At 41.8% G+C, this 21,813-nt stretch overlaps 1 protein-coding gene across 2 annotated transcripts in view; it reads right to left on the minus strand.

Moving 5' to 3' along the window:
• Nucleotides 1-1,506: 1,506 nt before the first annotated feature.
• The window catches only part of LOC134603614 (leucine-rich repeat and calponin homology domain-containing protein 4-like), a 43,497-nt gene continuing 23,190 nt past the window's right edge, over nt 1,507-21,813 (minus strand). Inside the window, exons 5-19 of one of the 2 annotated variants that reach the window (XM_063449750.1) lie at nt 21,281-21,417; nt 20,831-20,949; nt 20,046-20,139; nt 19,883-19,970; nt 19,311-19,411; nt 18,825-18,883; nt 15,905-16,063; nt 15,759-15,821; nt 14,893-14,929; nt 13,638-13,689; nt 13,478-13,558; nt 12,966-13,063; nt 12,407-12,544; nt 12,216-12,293; nt 1,507-1,893 (exon numbers count right to left, since the gene is read on the minus strand). In XM_063449750.1, the coding sequence (XP_063305820.1) occupies nt 1,786-1,893; nt 12,216-12,293; nt 12,407-12,544; nt 12,966-13,063; nt 13,478-13,558; nt 13,638-13,689; nt 14,893-14,929; nt 15,759-15,821; nt 15,905-16,063; nt 18,825-18,883; nt 19,311-19,411; nt 19,883-19,970; nt 20,046-20,139; nt 20,831-20,949; nt 21,281-21,417 (1,412 nt within the window). In that variant the 3' untranslated portion in view covers nt 1,507-1,785. Of the gene's footprint in view, nt 1,894-9,378; nt 11,457-12,215; nt 12,294-12,406; nt 12,545-12,965; nt 13,064-13,477; nt 13,559-13,637; nt 13,690-14,892; nt 14,930-15,758; nt 15,822-15,904; nt 16,064-18,824; nt 18,884-19,310; nt 19,412-19,882; nt 19,971-20,045; nt 20,140-20,830; nt 20,950-21,280; nt 21,418-21,813 lie in introns of those variants that run through there. The other variant, XM_063449749.1, reaches the window with a different exon arrangement.

The raw sequence follows: 21,813 nt of genomic DNA on the forward strand, positions 1-21,813 counted from the left end.
GGTAGGCAGACAATGTAATAGAGCAGCAGGAAATGCTAGCAGAATGCTTGGTTGTATAGGGAGAGGTATTAGCAGTAGAAAGAGGGAAGTGCTCATGCCATTGTACAGAACACTGGTGAGACCTCACTTGGAGTACTGTACACAGTACTGGAGACCATATCTTCAGAAGGATATTGATACCTTAGAGAGAGTTCAAAGAAGGGCTACTAAACTGGTTCATGGATTGCAGGATAAAACTTACCAGGAAAGGTTAAAGGATCTTAACATGTATAGCTTGGTGGAAAGACGAGACAGGGGGGATATGATAGAAACATTTAAATACATAAAGGGAATCAACACAGTAAAGGAGGAGACTATATTTAAAAGAAGAAAAACTACCACAACAAGAGGACATAGTCTTAAATTAGAGGGACAAAGGTTTAAAAATAATATCAGGAAGTATTACTTTACTGAGAGGGTAGTGGATGCATGGAATAGCCTTCCAGCTGAAGTGGTAGAGGTTAACACAGTAAAGGAGTTTAAGCATGCGTGGGATAGGCATAAGGCTATCCTAACTATAAGATAAGGCCAGGGACTAATGAAAGTATTTAGAAAACTGGGCAGACGAGATGGGCCAAATGGTTCTTATCTGCCGTCACATTCTATGTTTCTATGTCATAAAATGTGACATGCTGTTAAAAGACAAGAAGTGGATACTTGCAGACAGTTGTACTTTAAAGTGTATATAATTATTGGGTATATTATTGTTCTTCTTATACAATGACCAGCATAAATTGAGGAATACTAGAAGTGGTGTACCTTCCATTGGAACCCAGGACGATGGAGAGCACAAGGCTGACTAAGTCGGTGACACAGTGATGTGTAGGTTCTCCAGACTACGTATATCCACCATGACTTTTACTCTATACAATATCTACCACACCACTCCTGAAATTACTGAACTCTTACCTCTCACTCCTTTTTAGAAAGGCAATTAAAAAAAAAAAAAAAAAGGTTAGTAAAGTTGGTGAAAAATCCTACTCCAAAACTAAGAGAGTACTATATAGGTATGACCTACAGATTCCACATTGAAAGATACCAATACAAGTTATAGTGGGAGCGCTAGGACACAGCCATGTCGAGATTTCAAGAATGTATTGCTAATTAAACCAACCATGTGATCCATTAATTGATTAATTTAAAGGATATATATATATACACCCAGTGTATGTTTGAATTCACTAGACGTGATTAAGGCTATATAGCGGAAACGTCACATTTTTATTTTTAGAAAAAAATTACCCAACAATAAAGAAAACCATCACAGATCTTGGAGTGTCGCCTGTGTTCCTTGTTGTTGCACTCTGACTTCTGCAGATTGCGGTGTCTGCTATTTTCACAGAGCACCTCCCAGATAGATGGCTGGATTGTTGAGTGGAACCTGAGTGCAGGGTGAATTGTTTCTTGGGGTACAGTTATGAGGGAGAACCTGAACATACACAATAAACGCACCATTATTCAGTGTTTTTTTTTTTTTATTATAGCAATTGAAACTTTAATACAACAGGAAGTATCTCAAGGACGGAAATATAATATGTACATTGTGATAAGGAATGTAAACAATTGCAGTATATTTATATGTACCATATAAAACAAAAATCGAAGTTTACCAATTGCTGAGAATATTTTAGGATCCTTAAACAAGAAAGTCTTTGTAAACCAGACGTAAGAAACTGGAGAGGGTTTCAGCCACTGCAAACAAGAAAGTCCTCAGAAGTCTGTCCAGATGTGAAAAGACGAGGAAAGTCAAGGTCTAGAAGGCCCCAGGCAATGCTGCATGAGGGACTGGAAGGTGACAAACATGCGTCTAACTCCATCGCTATCCAGAATGTCATGAGGAGAACATATCGAGTCCTGTTTCAGGGGAATGGGAATGTGAACAGGTAGAATAAAGAATTGGCTGATGGGTTGGAGGAAAGGAAGGACAAATATCGTAGCAGATATAGAATAGTCAAGAAAAAAGAAGAAAGGTCGAGTAGAGAAGGTACAGAAAAAGTAGATGGGTTAAAGACGAGGTAAAATGATAAAAAAAAAAAAAATTTAAGGAAGAAAAAAAAAAGCGTATGTATAAATGGATGAATTGGATGATGAACAATAGAAACAAGAAGAAATGGACATATTAGAAAAGCTAGGTAGATCTGAAAAAGGTGATGAGGAGAAAGGTGGGTAGTACGTTGGAAGAGACAAAAATGGTGGAATAGGACTGAGACAAAGAATGAGCAGATAGAGTGGTGGATAAAAGTAACAACCGATGGATAGCTCAAGGACAAGTATCCTAGTAAAGAGAGCAGAAAGGTCTAGAAGGAAGAATTGAAAAGATGAAAGGGTGAAAAGGTTGGGTAGAGTAGGTGAAAGGAGAAAAGAAATGCAAATAGAAACAGTGAAAGGACAGATTTATTTGGTAAAGAAAGATAGCCCATGTGAGATCGGTGGAGCGAAGGAAGACATGTAAGATGGGTAAGTGTTTATGAATGACAGTAAAATACCCCCATGAGTTTTATTTAATCAATCTGCAAGCCAGAAATCAATCATTAAATCAACTATCACACTAGGATCATATGAAGAGAGAACACAGTAATAGAGACAGAAGATACGGAACAGGAACTGTAAACGTTGCCTTATGGCTTATTTTCTCTTATTTAAATTCCTTACTTTCTGGTTAGTTGAAAGAAAGCTGCTGGAATTTTTGGGAAGCTGTATCAGGATGTAGAAATGTCAGACTGTGGGTGTGATGCCCACATGCATTAAAGGGACACTATAGTCACCTGAACAACTTTAGCTTAATGAAGCAGTTTTGGTGTATAGAACATGCCCCTGCAACCTCACTGCTCAATCCTCAGCCATTTAGGAGTTAAATCCCTTGGTTTATGAACCCTAGTCACACCTCCCTGCATGTGACTTGCACAGCCTTCCATAAACACTTCCTGTAAAGAGAGCCCTATTTAGGCTTTTATTGCAAGTTCTATTTAATTAAGATTTGGTTATCCCCTGCTATGTTAATAGCTTGCTAGACCCTGCAAGAGCCTCCTGTATGTGATTAAAGTTCAATTTCGAGATTGAGATACAATTATTTAAGGTAAATTACATCTGTTTGAAAGTGAAACCAGTTTTTTTTTCAATGCAGGCTCTGTCAATCATAGCCAGGGGAGGTGTGGCTAGGGCTGCATAAACAGAAACAAAGTGATTTAACTCCTAAATGACAGTGAATTGAGCAGTGAAATTGCAGGGGAATGATCTATACACTAAAACTGCTTTATTTAGCTAAAGTCATTTAGGTGACTATAGTGTTCCTTTAAGGACAGTGAACTGATTCCCAATATGTATCCTTACAACAAGCTTTGCCATGGGTCTAGAGTACCTACTGGCTGCTAGAAGTGCATCATCGCACTTCTAGCAGCCAGGAAGTACTCTAGACCCATGGCAAAGCTTGTTGTAAGGATACATATTGGGAATCAGTTCTGTCCTTAATGCATGTGGGCATCACACCCACAGTCTGACATTTCTACATCCGGATACAGCTTCCCAAAAATTCCTGCACGTTAGGAATATATCTTTGCATTTCCAACACTAAAGCAAAGTGTTTCTTTAATGTGTGGGGGGAAACTTGTGAATAACCCTGAAATTGTGTAACATTACATATATATATTTTTATGTATCCTTAAACACTGTTCTCAAAGTTGCAGTTTATCCCACTGTGCATGATCGCAATATTTCAAATAAATGCATTTTTGTTTTTCTAACTAAAAGAATGCAGTAGGGAAGGAGTTAAACCAGTTTCACTTAGAATAATTATTGCACAGTGGGTTCAATGTATTTTACTTTTTGTAGGAAGGAAAGTTTAACGGGTTTAAAGCCATCTTTAGCAGAACCAGGACATAAACATCCCAGTCTGCAGCTTGGGAGAGTGACTCCCAATAATCTCAATGTCTGAAGCAAGCTTTTATTTTAAATTGCACACAATATACATTAAAACCAAGATGTCTTATGAGGAAATAATGCAATTGTAGGTTAAGACCAAATATGACCATTTATAAATGTCTCCAAAAGATCGCATGATTTCCCATAATGTGCACTATGCTGTGTGTTTGTGTATTTTAGGTTTATGAGCTAGGGTTGAAGTTAATATTGGTTTTAGTGTAGGTATTAAGTAGAGGTTTTAACACACATTGTCCAGTGTTTTAGTTTGTAAACACGACAAATTAAAATGGCAGCTGACGTGCATCTCCCACTAATTTTAAGCAGACAATGACATGTATGTCAAGATGGAGTACCCAAACTACAGAGGTAATCCGTGTATTGTTCCAGTGTATCGTACAAGAAAAAACTGCACAGATGAGGTCACCATCTGGCAATATAGTATTAGAAAACATAATCTGCCCGTTGGTACAGGCTAATCCTCCCCAAGTATGGAAATATGCTGGCTTCAACACAAACTTGCCAGCTTCAGACTGTCCCTCCATTCATATCTTCCACCAGCACACACAACGACCGAGCAGGAAAACTGTCATGAAGAAGGTCCTGCCCCCCACCGTCAATCAATACTCGTCACACACATCTAAGCTGAGAGTTGATCAACAGCTTTCATACTTAAAGGATCACAAACATGTATTCCTGACCCTATAGTGTTAAAAACACCATCTATGCCCCTCTGCACTCCCTAAATATTGTATAACCATACCTTTACTCCAGTCTTCTGCTGCTGGCTATTCCATGCATCCACTACCCTATTTAATTTAATTTATGTCCTCTTGTTGTGGTAGTTTTTCTTCTTTTAAAAATAGTCTTCTTTATGGTGTTGATTCCTTTTAAATGTTTCTATCCTATCCCTCCTGTCTTTCCTCCACGCTATACATGGTAAGTGTTCTGGACAACGGCACAAGCACTTCCATAACAAAGTATTCAATCAGGCAGGGTACATTTAGATTACTCTGGTTTCCAAGTACATCCAGGAGATGTTACCATTACCCAATTTAATGGTACTCATTTTGTCAACCTCAGAAGGATGAAGGGCTGAGTCAACCCTGCCAGGATTTGAAGCTGCGACCTAGGGTTAACAGATTCTGCTGACGATGAGAGAGCTCAGTGGCCAAATGCTTTAATATCTCCTCAGAGAGATGCAATGAATCAATGCATCTCTATGAGGAAAGGTCAGACCTTGTTTATGTGGCCCATGCTAGGCTTTGAGTTTGGCATGCTTGGTTTAGTATATTTTAGATTAATAAATGAGAGCAGAAAGTGAAGCCCACAGTGTCACTTTTAAAGTTTCCATTTTTCCTATCAGATACCCATTTGAAATGCACCCAACTGGGCCAGAAGGACAGGTGGTGCCACATCGAGGCTGATCTGGAAACCTTTCCCAACCCAACTATTGGTACAGCTTTGCGGTTTTAGCCTCAAATTTCACTGCAACTCTGAGTATAGTAAATAAGAAAGGTTGATACCTCCTGCAGAGTTCCCTCCAAGCACACCCATTACGCGTCTAATGGTATAAGCTCTGGCTTTCCTATACAAGTAGCGTGGCAGCAGTGGGAGCTGGTTAAGTTTAAAGATGTCATATTCCGGCTCCCGGCATCACTCTGCAGCGCGCGAGGGAGCTGAGCAGAGACAGCTCACAAATCGGTGCTCCCTCGCCTGCGCCGTCCGCCCACCTGGATTTTTTGTTAGCTGAATGCCACCAGGCTAACAAGGTATTTGCCTGGGAATTTGGGGTGGCGTTTTTTCCTTCCCCTGGAAAGTGCCGCCCAAGGAAAATGCCTTGTTTACACTTAGATGCCCAAGTGCCTGCATGCCTGCCTTCTTCTCTGCAAGACCCACTGGTCCCCAGGTAGAAAAAAAAAATTAAAAAAAAAAAAAAACACAATCCACCCAGCTCTTCCAGGTAGGGAGGCTGGGTGGATTTAAACTAAAATAGGAAAAGTAATCTTTATTAATTAATGTTGGGGGGAGGGGATGTCTGGCTGTCAGTGTGTGTTTGAGTAATTGTGTGTGTGTCTGGCTGTCAGTGTGTGTCCAAGTGATTGTGTGTATGTCTGTCAGTGAATGTGTGTTCCTGAGGGATTGTGTCAGTGAGGGCACCTGTGTGTATCTGTGTGTCTGTCAGTGAATGTATGTCTTCGTCATTGTGTATGTCAGTGATTGTGTGTATGTCAGTGATTGGGTCAAATCAGTGTGTGTGTCAGTCAAAGTGTGTGTGAGTCGTTTAACAGGAAGAGGTGTGGCATTGACAGGAAGGGGTGAGGCAAATGTACATTAGGGGGTGCCCAAGTTCCATCATGCCTAGGGCAGCACAGATACTAAATACATCACTGACCATAAGCACTGCATCATAACCACCGTAAACCCCACAAACCGCCGCAGCTTGGTTGGGGTCTCGCTGTCCTCCACCCACCCTGGAACCAAGACCAGGATCGAGCTTTCAGTGGGTAGGCCTCTCCTAGTCCAGAGAGCAAAGCAGGCTGCTCTTATAAGATCCAGCCTGATAATAGCAATACTCACAGTGTGAATAAAGCTTGAATTCCAGATTAATGGTAGCCACAACTGGCTTTTTATGAGAGTCCACATGCAAGGGGCACTCCCCCCTCTGGACCCAAGAGTAAACCACAGTAGAAATACACAATCACATTGACTCTCAGGTCCAAGACACTTGCATACAAAGTCAGATAATCCCTTCTCTGTGCCTGGGAGATAATTGGATCAGGAACCGTACTAATCTAATCCAATTATCACCAAGCACAGACTTTTTTTTTTACCTTAAACACCCCAAAAGTACCCTAAAAATACATAAAAACCCACAAAGGTAACATCCCCTGATAGCCCTGATCTGAGTGACCAACATCCAAAAAGTACCCAGATCAGTTCAGCGGTTTAGGAATTTCCTGGAAGTCCTAATTCTCAGTCTAGTTCGGTAGTTTAAAAACAATCAATCTGCCAAACATACTCAACAGTCTTACCCTGGAGCTTGATCTCCTTGTTCGTGGGAACGTTTCCACCGAACAGCACTTTTCTAAGTGTTGTGGAACCGAGCGCAGGCGATGTCCAGCGGTGTACGGGAGATTCTGTGTCTGTTTTCAGTTCCATGAGATTCATATCCAAGCACTGCTGCCTGCGTTCGTGCGAACAAGATGGCCGCCACCTTGTAGGAACTGCAGCCACCCAGACAAACACTTAGAACTCTGCGGTGGAAATTGCTACAAAATAGCAATTAGATAACAAGCTCCAGGGTAGTCTCTGGTTCGGCTATTTGAACATTTGTAAGGACTGGAAGGGTTTTCTCTCTTGTGATCTAAAGATGGCTGCCTCTATGAACTGAAGCCAACTGGCTTGAGCTCAAGACATCAAATTTCCTATAAATGACCACTATGGACACTTTGTCTTCTCGTCTCCCTGTTTTATGAAAACCACTAATTTGTCTCCTTTAATCTGCCCCAATAAATGCTTACTATAAAATGTGCTTCACCTATACTGTAGAAAAGAGAGAGCAAGTACATAACATGCCGATTAGCTGCCTGAATAAGCCTTACAATTAACTTCATACTCTCGTTTTACCTGTCTGACCTGCCAACAGGCTCTTACCTGATCCAGAGGTTAGCTGTGCTGAGAGAAGCACTAATTAACACGTAAGATAATTATCCGTTACGCAGATTAAACAGACAAAACATAAGCATTAAGCAGCAGTGTTTTATTAAACACATTTCATTGGATGCTACAAGGTGTGTGAGTGACTGGTCAACTTTGTAGAAAAAAATAAAATAATCTAACAGTGAAATCACAAAAGATAAAATAAAACAAACACCTTAATTCATTTAGATGTGAATTGTGAACTGTGCCAAAATAGTTAAGTCACATTTTAAGAATATTTGTAATAAATACAAAAGGTAATCTACATTTCAACAACAAAAAAAAAAAATCCTATTCTAAAAACAGTGGAATAGGAATTTCTACATTTTCTTTTCAATTTATTATTATCTGGTACGTGTCATATATATAAAAAGGAGGGTTTCTAGATACAAAGTAACACGATTTCTAATAAAATGTCAATTTACATGTTATAAAAGCCTTTGGTGCATATGGGATGCATATACTTATTTCTATAAAACCACACCTTAATAAATAAGGCCATATAACCTATGAAAAGCTTAGAATGCAGTCATTCAAAAATACTTTACAACAAAAATGTCACTATAAATAAAAAATAAATTGGCTAAATTACAGATGCGAATTTTCAAAGTCCGTGTCTATATACTCTATATATAGTGTGGGTTTTTGCAGACACGTAGTGTTCTATTCTTGAGATATAGATATTTACACACACACAAATATATATGTTCATTTGCCTGTATACACAGATCTGGTCAGGCACAGGGAGGTGCTCAGTGCGAATTAAGTACTTCTTCCTATATATTTGAACCGTTGCAGATACATTTATATATTAAGGCATAGGCCACTCTTCCAGTAACATGTGACCCTCAACAGCGGATTTTAGAATAAAAATGGGGTCTTTTCACAGAACGATACAGTTAGAGAAGTCCTGACCTCTGGCTAACTCACAAGGGTTTGTTCGGTCATTAAACAATGATATAATCACAGCTTGGCTAGTTAAACTGGAAGCTTGCATTTTACTGCTTAGAGAATAACCTCTAGTCACTCTGGCTTCAGCCATTCCACAATGGCTGCAGCCATACAGGCACTTTACGCTGAATATTTCCATTAACCACTTCCTGTGACATAAGAAACAGGAAGTGAATGTTTTGCATAAACCATTGTGCTAGTCACATTACTGTAGACTGTATGAGAGGGTTTATCCCCTCTAAAACTAAGAGTGCTATAGATTATAGATGACCGAAATGTTTCCACATATTTCAGCAGTTTCACCTTTTACAGATCCTATTCATACTTACTCCAAATACTACAAAAGGCATTACAATGAACCGGTTTACGCAATGCTCACCGATGACATCACACCAGTTACGCTGTTCCACTCTGGAACTTCGTTCTTAAATGGAAGGGTTACTTCTCTGGAAATTACAAGATTGAATGAAACTAACTTGTATTAACCTTTTTTTTGTCATGCTCCAGTTCATTTTAAATGTATATTAAAGGACCTCTATAGGCACCCAGACCACTTCAGCTCAATTAAGTGTTCTGGGTTCCAGGCACCCCTAGTTTTAACCCTGCAGCTGAAAATCTAGCAGTTTCAGAGAAACTATGTTTACACTGAGGGTTAATCCAGCCTCTAGTGGCTGTCACACCGACAGCCACAAGAAGCGATTCTCACTGTAAAAAAAAAAAAAACCAGTGAGAAGACACTGGACGTCCATAAGAAAGCACTGAGTAATGCTTTCCTATGGGCAGTTTGAATGCGCGCGCAGCAATGCACATTCGGATCTGACGTCGGCAGGGGGTGGAGAGTTCCCCAGCAGAGAGGGAGCCTGGCGCTGGAGAAAGGTAAGTGGCTGAAGGGGTTTTAAGGTTGGGGGAGGGGGGACCTAATGACCTTATAATGCCAGAAAAACTGTTTGGTTTTCCTGGCACTATAGTGCTCCTTTAAAGATTTCGCAAATGACATACTGGTCCAGGCACGTCCAGGGCACAATCTTACTTCCCTACAACGAGGGGGGTATGAAATTGTGCGGGCAGAGCCCTGATGGTGTTGCCGCTGACGCAAACCACATGACTGGTGACGCCCATAATGAGTGGCCCAACTCTCAAATTTAATTGCTGCACCACTAGGCAGGCTGGCTCCCAACCTTGAGGAACACTCAGAGCCCCACTACAGTGCTTCCTGTCCACTGATTATGTCACTCCCGTTTATATTCCTCCTCCACTTACTATGTTCCCTCCAGACCACTTCTCTCTCTGCCTCCATGATTTTATGCCAATTGTGATGAGGTCTCTGTGCTGACAAGTGGGAGGCACACTGTTGTTAAATTACAAAAATATGGCAAAGCTTAGAATGACTGATTGACAAGGAGCCAAGATGGGGGAACTCCTTTACAGCATATAAACATTTTTATATTCAATATGGTTTTCCACACCTCACAAACATCTATGTAATAAATATGATGGATAAGTTAACATTATATTAAAATCCTTCCAAGTGGATATTATTCATCCTCTTATAAGCTATTATCAACCTAAGTTAACCTTTTAGCACTGCCAAACTATCTCCGTATGCCAGGAACTCTAAACAGGTACATATTGAAAGATGTGGAAACATGTGATTTGACAATTCAAGGACAAAACATGCAAATGTACCACTTAAAGGACATTGTCATCCAGCCTTATAAAGGATTCAGTCCATGACCATATTCAGCTAGCAGGACATGGACTCAAGAGATTCAATTTGATTGGTACATGGACTAGGTAACAGTTTCCAACAAAACTGCTATTTCTGTCCAGTGATGACCAGTCAGTCTGAGTAGGCTGTCGATAGGCGAGCAGGCTGGCACAAGGCAGCTTGTTTTTTGGAAAATATGACTTCACATTAAAAGTCTTTGGTTTGTGGCAACTGTATTTTTAATGGTCTTACACAGAAGGCCTCACGCTCCATTGGCTTTTCCAATGGCTTGGGCTTGTCCAAGTAATAAAGTCACATTGAATCAAAGGCACGAGAAGAAGGCACCAAGAAAATGTCATACAACGGGCAACTTGGTCATACAAAGTATAGCTTGTGGAAGGTCATCTTTGGACCACTGGATTAATATATCATCGGTAGTCTTGCTGGACATCCTGTCATGTTCAGGAGAACACTCTGAAAGCAGATAATTTGTGATATGCCAGCAAACTGATCAGAAACGCAGCAAACTATATACAAAGGTGGAAGAACCAAAGTACACTGCAGGATATTAGCACTCTGTGGAGATGAAGTTGTGTTACGAGCAGCGTCTTTGATCAAGTAAGAATTTCAATTGCAAGATAAGCAATAAGGAGCCGGTTTAACTGAGCAAGGGAGCAGCCATTAGCACACTCCAGTGGTTCAACCATCTACATTGTAGGATATTATAGAGATCTGAACCGGAATTATTGGCCAGCAAGACCTGAGACTTTTACAGCAGCCTCATGATAAAGGCACATTTTAAATTTTCAGAGTTGGCAGCCATTTTGCGTGGATGCAAGGCAGGTAGAAATTACTGGTTCCAGTGACTGCATACATGTCCCCACACCATGGTGGCCTAAAACACATACAGCTTGCTGTAGGCTGCATACAGTATCAGCATGAGCAGAGCGTAGAAGAGCAGGAAGCCGCCATAGTTGGAGAGAAGAGAGGGTTGTGGTGGACAGGGAGATGCCCCTTGGTCAAAGGCTGGAGAGGCAAGGGCAGCTTCTCCCGAGGTCAGTCGCAGGAGAGAGGAGACTGTCCTGTACACGTTGAGGGAGTGCTCACCTCCAAGGAGGTCGGAGGCCAAGCACAGATCTTGCTGCATGAGACAATGAGGGACACAGGTAGACAGCAGGGGTCATGGGGAACCAGAGTAGGAGATGATGGATAGAAACATGCAAGGATATAAGAGGAGAATAAAAAAAATATATATAAAACAAATAAAGAGGTGTGGAAGGGAATAAAAAAAAAAAAAAAAAAAAATTACAAGAAAGAAGAGTTTAAAGAAAATACATGATATTGTGATAAAATTAGATGGAGGCATAGACAGAGGTGCAAATTACGCACCAGGGAAGCAATGAATAAAAAAATAAATAAATAAAAACAATATAGAAGGGTGGTGGAGATGAATATAGACAGTAGAATGGAGTGTTAGCAAAGCAAAACAGATGAGGAGGAAAAGAAAAAAAAAATAGAAAGAAAGAGTGAGGGAGGGAGGGAAAAAAAAAGCAAGAAAACAAACATGTTAAAACATTAAAGCGCTCGCACAAAACAAGAGCAAATATTAAATACACACAAAAAAAAGTCTAAATGTCCCCTATATACAATTACTGCTCCTTTCCCACATGCAAAATACACACAGGAGTCACACGGGATGCATGCGGGTGGGATCTGTATTACTACCAATGGCTAACTGAGGGCATGCACAAAGAGGTGAGCTAAGAAAAGAAGAAGAAACATTCAGTGATCTAGAAAGGTAGGTGGTATCGCAAGAGGAACATTCTGTTATCCATTCACACCCTTGATAACCATTAATCCCTATTTGTACAGAAGGGACTATATACCAGGAAAATGTTACCTCGGGAATGCCAAGGCGGCGGCATGCATCCAGGAAACAGTCTACGTTCCGGCGGCTTTTCACTGCGTTCAGCTTGGGCTAGGGGGGAGTGGAAAAGGCATTTTTAAACATATACCAAATCCCTGTCTTGGATCTTACAGCGTATCCCCCATACACAGACAGCCTTCTACTCGAACCGTATCAATCCTTACCACGGCAGGGGAGGGAACATGAATTGATGCAATGGTCCGTGGGCGTAGGTGGTTCAGAAGCTGACAGAGAATCACTCCGTTGGATAGAGACTCACAGAGGGGTTCCTGAAGTGTGGTATTAAGATGAGTCTCTATGTCCTACGTAGGGAAAGATACAGAAGAAAACAATATGAGAGGCAGAGCTGACCGAATAGGGGGGGGTGTCATGTGGAAAGTATGACAGCTAAAAGACAAGCTGCAAATGAAACAAAAGTAAGAGGAAAGCATAAAGGACAATAAAAAACACAAAGGTAAAAAATGTTTTATAAAATGCATGGAAGGGAGGACAGCCACCAGTCAAAGAGAACATTACAGAGGCAAGAGGAGGAGTCTAAAGCATACGAGGGAAAAGGTGTGCGTAGAACAAACACCAGAAAGAGGAATGAGGATAGGAGAAAAATAAAAAATAAATAATCATTGAATGAAATGAGAGTATGAAGGGCAAAGAGAGGGGGTGATCGAGATAACGTCAGAGATAATAGTGGAGACAGATACTACAAGACGGTGATGCTGCCAATACCTTACGGAGCTGATCTAACAACGACTTTTCATCGGGTGGTGGTCGGGACACTCGTAATCGTACAGGGCTGGAACTTCCGGCAGCGCTCTGCTCGGAGCCTGTAACAATTAGTATTAGTATATCCCAATCCAAATCCATGTAACAGTTTGTAGGTATATATTAATGAACGTACAGGGAAGTGAAAAGTATTATGTTCAATGTTTCAACAAGGTACAGACAAAAGGAGGGAGGGGAAAGAGTGTATAGAGGCAGGCAGCGCAAGGCAGACACTGTTGGGGGGAGTTGGAGGGGGTAAGCAGTGTGAGGCACAGACGGTTGGGGCAGGCAGTGCAGGGCAGACACGGTTAGGGGAGGGGGTAAGCAGTGTAAGGAACAGGCAGGGCAGACATTGTTGGCGGATTGGAAGGGGGTAAACAGTGTAAAGCACATACTGTTGATGCAGGTAGGGCAGGGCTAGGTAGTATATGACATGTGGTCAGAAACTTCTGAGTGAGCAGGAGTATTCCCCTTACCTTGTGCAGACCGCAAAGCACCACGAGAATATGATCTAAACAGAAAGCTATTGGGTTTGTGTGTGAGGCAGACAGACTGATCTGAAAAAGATAAAAATCTGCATAAATACAAAGTTCGGCCTACAAGAAATCAGCACCAGACAATTAGAGATCCACGTACCTGTGGCCAACGAGGTGGGTGAGGTTGGGTTTGATGATACGCTTTGACAACCCTACAAAACACAAAGAGGTATTGGTAAACTCATTCTTTATCCAAGCACCGTGTGACCCCATTGATCCCTCACGGTTCGCCACTAGACTGGGAGTTGCCAGTTTTAGGCTAAAGTGGTTGCGCTGGAGAATATTTCCAATCTAGCTTAAATTTACATCACATTTGCCATTTCAGTTCCGTTAATCATGTAAGATATCGTAAAGTTTATTCCAGACAAATTGCTAACTCTCCAAATTGCAAAAGTACAGTAATTACAGCAAGATCTCATAAAAGGTATCACCAGAAATAAAAACCCAGATTGTCTAAAATCAACAATACAGGCTCCAGGACATGGTTCCACATATTTACCACTTGACTATGCATCACCAAAAGGCTTGGAATATTTTACATGTTCCTTCTTTAACCTCTTAAGGACACATGACATGTGTGACATGTCATGATTCCCTTTTATTCCAGAAGTTTGGTCCTTAAGGGGTTAAAGGGACTATGTAGGCTCTAACTGCTTGATCTCAATTAAGTGGTTATAGTGTGTGGTGTCTACTGGAGCAATCCCTCCATTCAGTATTAAACCATATATAATCTTTTAATGCTAAACAAAAGACCCAAGAAAGCTGTGATTGGCTGAGAGTGACAGCTGACTGCTTTCAGTCTAGTAATATTGTAACGTGCTACGGAATCGGTTGGGACTATATAAATGGCAACAAAAATAATAAAAATAATAGCAAAGCGTCTATCGATAGTGTGTAGTCTCTGAATTAAAAACACCTCCAACATGAATGGGGCTATCTGTGGCCAGGAACCCTTATTCGGTGTTAAACTGCTTGAAAATGAATGAAAGTTGCCAGAGGACTTCAGGCACTATAACAAATTCTAGGAGATAAAATCGTTCTAGTGCCTACAGTGCCACGTTTCTGTCCATTTCTCATTTAGGATTATTGTATAGTAATTTCAGCCATTGCCTTGTGCTGAACATGTGCAATGTGTGTTCAGAGAATTAAATCATTTGTGTTTCCTCTGGCAATACATCCTCTATGCAGCCTAAATAATACAGCCTTCCTTCAGTCTTCTTTCAACATCTGTAATGCACAAACCCATCCAGCAGCCCTGTCAAACTCATCCCTACTACTTCAGATAAACTGTGACCTGTATCTTACACAAATCTCCACTTATCTCTCTGAATAAAGCTCTACATTAAGAAGATTACCTGATTCCGCTGTTTGGAGCAGACGTTAGGCGAACTGCTGAAATGACAAAATATACAAATTCACCAACATACCCTTCACACGGTATTTCCTCAGAATCCCTCCTGTAGCCCTCACAAATGGCCGATTTACCCTGACCCATAACACCTTCCAGCTCTCAAACCTAGTCAGTCCCAATCTTTGTCAGACAACCCAACATTAAAAGAGCACTGTAGATACAGCAACCACTTCACTAAAGTGGTTATAGTGTCTGAGGCACCCTCCTTTCATTCATGGTTAAACCCTTTCTTAATGTTTAAATGCTAAACGAATGCCCCCAGCAATCCATTCCATCTGTGCGGCTTGGGCTAGTGAGAAAGCAATACCAGAGCAGTAATCTGCAGCTGTGATTGTCTGTGATTGTCTGAGTGTTAGCTGATCCCGTTCAGCCTATTACAGCACCCACTGCTGGTATATTTAGTACGGCTAGAAGGAAGGGGAGGTCTCAGTCTTAGCCACACTACCAAGTGGAGGCGGGTCCAGGGACACATCCAGTGTTAAATGGCTCGAAAACAGTCAATGAAGGACTTTCAGTGCCAGGGGACTCCAGGTGCCGAAACCAATTCATTGAGAGAAATCTCAGTCTCTCTTTACAGTCTAGCCATGGTCTAAAAATCGACCATTTGTAACTAGGTAGTCTCCAGCCCCAATCCACCTCCCCCACCATTTCACCATTAATACTGTTCTGCGTCACCAGCTGTAGCACCTTGTCCATAAATCACCCCACATAACATTCCCATCCATAATTCTTACTATGAAAGCCATGAAAAGCCTTTCTTCTTTAAAGGGATCTTAGGGAAAGGTGTCCCACCCCACTCCAATCACTTACCTGGAGGATTCACAGTGTACTGGTGGAGGATTAGTAGAAGGATGGATCACAATTTTCTGTATGCTGCAAAAGTTAAAGGACACATAAAATCTACACCTGCCACACTGTTCTGTTTGCCCCATCTCCTCAGTCGATCCAGTATTCACCTGTCCTTCTTGTCCACCGATTGCCTCCGTGTACTTTCCTGCTTCTGCTGGAGCTGCTGCCTCTCTCGCTCTCTCCAAATAAGGAGGGTCTCAGGCCTACGCCTCTCTTCTATTGGATATTCGGCCCGGTTGTTGACAGACAGAGGTGATGGAGCTGATCTTCAAATAAAAAATAAATAAATAAAAAGTGTATTTATAAATACTAATGACTTATTAGAGGAGTTCTTTATTTGTATACGACATGGGTGCTGAATATACGGTCATCCAGGGTTACAAACCTGGTATGTTACAAATCACAGATTGTATACATATGCAAAGAAAAACTGTTTTGGTGACAAACAACATGGTGCTATTGGTCGCCCGTGCCTGCAAAGTCAGCTGAGCGAATAGTTCTAACTATCGGTGGTTCCCATGTTCGTTTGTTTGCCTTGTGTGCTGTTCCCAGTGATTTGCTCCCTCTGTGGGGGCTGTGCGGGTGTTGTTTCTTAGTGGTTTCATGTGGTGAGTGCCTTTATAACCCTGGGAGATCGTCCTATAACACTACGTGTATGGGTCGAGGTTTTGGTTCCCGTCGAACGTATAGATTAGGTTCCACGGAAGTAGTAATAAACAGAAAAGAAAGCAGAAAGATAGGAGGGGGTGGGAGATGGGGGGGGAGGGGACCTATATTGTGTTGGCAATGTTGAGGTGTGTTATGTGAGGTTGGCCAGGTTGGAGTTTTCCCACGGTTCCCATATCTTCTGGAAGGCTTTTAAGGTGCCTCTTACTCTAGCCGTTAAGTTATCCATCAGGTGGACTTCCTTGATCCGCCTTATCACCCCGGAAGAGGAGTGTTTTTTGAGATGGCTATACCTCAAACCTATGAGGCAGGTATAGCGTTTTCAAATATGTACTACCATCCTAAGAAATGTAACAGGTTCATTTGAAGCATGTAAACTAGTAGAAGGAAAAGGAGAGGGAGGAAAAAAATAAAAAATAAAAAAAAGCTTCTTTTGGGCAGCAAGAAGAGAACAAGTTAAAAATTTTGAGTTGGAACAAACTCGTCAGAAGAATTATGTATTTCTGCAAATTACACTGAGCGTTCCCGATGCTTGTTACTGAACACAAAAACTCCGTAACAAGCAACTGTTCCACTTTCTGATAGACACAAAAATAAGTGGTTTGTTACATAGCACATCCGATGGCCATCACTGCTCTGGGATCAACAGGCGTTTTAGAATGTTCTGACTTCTTCCCTGGAATCAGCCACCACTAGCTCCTACGGAAAGCCGAAGCAGGAGCGTCTGTTTGCCCAGAGAGTTTCTGGCTCTCTATAGAAGATAGGAAGTGATTGTGCTGTGGAGAAGGTGGCACCATTTCTAAAGGGGATTGACTACTTACATTGAAAGGAAGGGAGATTTCCAGCACAATTCTTGCACCGTAACCACTAGCGAGCTGAAGTGGTTGTGGTGATTGGAATGTTAGTTTAATTTAAAAACCCTTTTAATGTGTTACATGTCTTCTACTTGACACAACTTCGGAAACATGGGAGAAAATGGAGCACAGCTTGGGCCCGACTTGCATGTCATGTAGTGAAGGCCAACTTCACAAGTGATGGAAGCAAATAAAGCACAAAAGCATGTTAGCCCAGTATATTGTCTTACCTGCCCCCTCTCTCTCTGTAAACATGGACACAGCCTGGGCTTGTCCCATGCACTCTCCCCAGCAGGGCAGCCCTCCCCTAAACTATAGCTGCATAGACAGCCTGCACCCTGCAGGAGGATTGGGAGTGCTTCCCAGAGCCAGCCTCTGCATGGAAGAGACCTGCATTGTTGCGCAGGTATTTGCTCCCGCCAGCCAGCTCTATGTATAGGATTGTGGAGGAGACCAGGTCTAAGCCAGCAAAGGCAGGGGTACACGAGGTACATTGCTTCTTTCAAAAATCCATCACTCAATCTCTTACCTGCTGAATTCCTACACTTATGAAAATATTTATACGAATTACAGCTACAAGGGTGTGTTGACATTATGACATTTAGTATTATGCAGACACATTTTTCTCAGTGGGGTCACAACTTGAAAAATGTACTCCAACATGTTGAGGAGTCTTGGTAACTATGTGCAGCCACGTCTACACATACATTTACACAATGTATGAGCTTCAGTTTTGCGTTTGGACACTAGATGGCACCAATATGCAGTTAATGTTTACTAGATAGTCAAGCAAAGTTTTTTTGAGTGCACATACATACATACATACATACTATTTATATAGCTTGTGCCTTCCTCCTAAAACATTTCGTATGCAGTGTAAATGCTGCATTTTCAGACAAATTTTTTTTTTTTTTTTAAATCAGGGCTTACACCTCTAGTGACTGTCTGGGCACAATGATGTCCTGATTTGGTAATTAATGGACTGCTCTGAAATGGAGCTGGAGGGGAGTACTAAAAGGCAGAGCGAACATGCACTTGGCTGTCACACAGTGCTGTGTCACAACACTAGACCTCCAGAGCGCCGTACACTGAACGGACAGAAACCAGAGATTATGTAATCTGCACCAAAACTACAGGCGCTGCGCCAAGGACAAACCCGCTGCGCCACATCGCCTCTCAGATCCCGAATCATTGCCTTCACCCGTTACCTTGATTTTCCTGCCTATGCCTTTTGTCTCAAAGATGCCTACTTCCATAAAGTGCGATCTCTCAGTGAACCCGTTTCAATCAGAGCACAGCACTACCCACCCTCCAAGCCACAGACTGCAACCACCCCCACCCTCCAAGCCATAGACGGCGGCCACCACTCAAGCCACACATGAGACAGAAATGTAAGATGGAAATCCAGTGTGAAGGGCAAAAAATAAAATTAAAATAAATAAAAAAAAAAAAAAGCACACCACACATACCATAATATTGCATAGTTTGAGCAAAGTGTGCTACCTACCCACAAACTAAGGTCTTCTCAGCCTTGGGTGTAGAATGGTGTTCAGGCTCACGTTTCTCCTGCACAAGAACAAAGGTTTAAATTATAGATTATTAAATCTGCTTATTGACACAGATGGAACAACAACATCTGTCACACAGGGATCCCTAAGTTATAGGGTCAGTGACGCCCTCTGATGGGATTAGAGAACGACACACACACACACACGGATTCCTATAAGTTATAGGGTCAGTAACATCCCGTCTGGTGGGATAAGAGAGCGTCTCACACACAGGGATTCCTATAAGTTATAGGGTCAGTGACGCCCCTTCTGATGGGATAAGAGAGCGTCTCACACACAGGGATTCCTATAAGTTATAGGGTCAATGATACGCTTTCTGATGGGATAAGAGTGTCTCACACAGGGTTGGTGGTGCTGCCTTGTGATGGGATATTATCAGATTTGGTAAATATTACATGAAAACCTTCACTCAAAAATCACATTACCTGAGGAGTTATTGTCATTTGCAGGCCACAATCTGACTTTGCATCCTCTTCCTCTTCATTTGTGCTGCTGTCCATAAAATCAGCATGCTCCGTGTCTCCATCTGGTAGAGGGGGGGGGGGGGGGGGGGGGAAGAGAAGGAATGCCACAGTGTTTTAAAGCAAGTTTACTTTTGTCCCTAAAGCGTAACAAAGAATGCACTAAAAACATCCCGGGGTCCACAATCCTCTTATGTATTATTAAAAAATAAAAGGTATTAGTGGCACCTAAAGAAAGAATTGATGGGACAGGACGCCACTTTTTGTTAATAGTATTAGCTTAGCAACCCATTCTTAGATGCAAGAATAAAACCCATTGGTTGCAATCCTTCCATTAGAGGGTCTTTATTGTAATGGGGGAAGCAGTGTATTGACTCAGACTATAGGCTACAAATCACATACGGACCCAGCTGGCTGACCTACAGGCTAAATCCTGCCGAGAGAGCATCATGTGAGTGTGGGTGATGGTGTGTTAGACTTTGTCTTGAGCAGTTTTCATACAAACCCATATAAAAATTATACACACAAAAACTTACCAATCCCATTGTGTTTCTCTGGGAATTGCTTTGCATCTCTGCCCAGTCCGGCAATTCTGAAGGAAAGCTCTGAGAACTCATCTGTAGACTGAAAACAGAAACTAATTAACCTGCAGAGCGAGAGAGTAAGAGGGCTGGCACTGCCACTCTGACATGGTTTTACCTCATTTCCCGACCACCTCTTGCTGCCACTATCTACACTGTTGAAGCCAGAGTCAAGTCCTCCATACGGTCTCGAGGAATAGATATCAGTGAGACTTTGAAAAGAGAAAGACATCAGAATGAATACTTCCCAAGATGGCTGCGAATCTGTCAGTTGAGCTAGGGGGCAGGTAACAAGCCTAAATCGTTAAAAATTAGCCATGTTCGTTTTCAAACAAATAAATATAATCAACTACTGATAAATGACAGTTTCATATACAGAATACATGGATCATTATATAAAGAAAGAAAAAGCGTGGCAGGTTGGGGGAAGGGGGTGGGAATAAACAAACAGTAAGGAGATGTGTTAAAAAAAAAAAAAAAAGCAACAAAGTGCAATTATACCAAAACCTAAATGAGACCGCAACACTTTATATTACTCATCCAGTCCACATAGAATCCAGTCCAGAAATTGATAAGGTCAGTTAACAAGAAATAATCCCTTGGTTGATCAGCATTAATCTCTGGATTCGACGTGGATTGGATGAATAATACACAGTGGCACAGTTTCATTTCATTTGTGGTATAGCTGCTCTTTGTTGCTTTGACTGAGAAATCATAGTTTTATACATATTTAGTCATTTACTGCTTTGCCATCTTTGCATAAACATGAGATTAACTATCCATATGCCATTGTATTTTGGTGGTTTCACCCAACTTTTCAAATGATATACGCGTCGTAGACTACTAACATGTATTTGCCACTCCATGTCAACATACATATCATCCCCAGTGTTTTCAACTCACCAAGTGGTAAAACTGGTCGGCCGACTCAGCTTCCCCAGGCCCCCATGGTCAGACCTGGCCTTGCTACAGGCTTCTACATTAAGGTATTTGAATATATGAGCTTTGCCTTTAAGACAAATCTAAAACAAGATACAAAAGGAACACACAGAAATCAGAGAGATAAACAAAAAAAACAAAACAAAAAAAAACAATCTAGGAGTTGAACACAGTCAGACAGAGGTCGCCGTGTCTGTGACACAGATAGAGGCACTATAAATTTGTCCCTCCCCCTTCCAGGTGACACAGTAAAATAGCTATGAGTCTGTCCTCCCTTTTTGGGGCCACACAGACAGGCAATTTCCTGTATGGTAAAACACAAGGAGTTGGAAGCCTTCTCCCTCTGCACATATTCCGTGACACAGTGATAAAGCGCTGTGTTTGTTTTCTAACTTAACTCACTTATACACTAACCTGAGCAGGAGGAAACTGCAATGGGTTGTTGTCAAGGAGTATTGTCTGGAGGTGTCGCAAGTGTCGGTAGCACACAGGAATGTGAGTAACACGGTTACAGGAGAAATCCAGACGTGTAAGAGGCAGCTCCGACAGTTCTGGGGAGAAATATATATATACCATTAAATATTTCTTTATCGTTCATTACAGGTCCGGTCAGTACAGCCACACAATAACCCTACATACAGGACCAGTCAGTACAGCCACACAATAACCCTACATACAGGACCAGTCAGTACAGCCACACAATAACCCTACATACAGGACCAGTCAGTACAGCCACACAATAACCCTACATACAGGACCGGTCAGTACAGCCACACAATAACCCTACATACAGGACCGGTCAGTACAGCCACACAATAACCCTACATACAGGACCGGTCAGTACAGCCACACAGAAACACTACATAGAGGTCAAGTCAGAACCAACAGCCCCGGTCAGTATAAGGGCCCAGCAGTAACACTATATACAGGCACGGTCAGTATAAGGG

This window comes from Pelobates fuscus, chromosome 3 (genome assembly GCF_036172605.1).
Source record: "Pelobates fuscus isolate aPelFus1 chromosome 3, aPelFus1.pri, whole genome shotgun sequence".
NCBI lineage: Eukaryota > Metazoa > Chordata > Amphibia > Anura > Pelobatidae > Pelobates > Pelobates fuscus.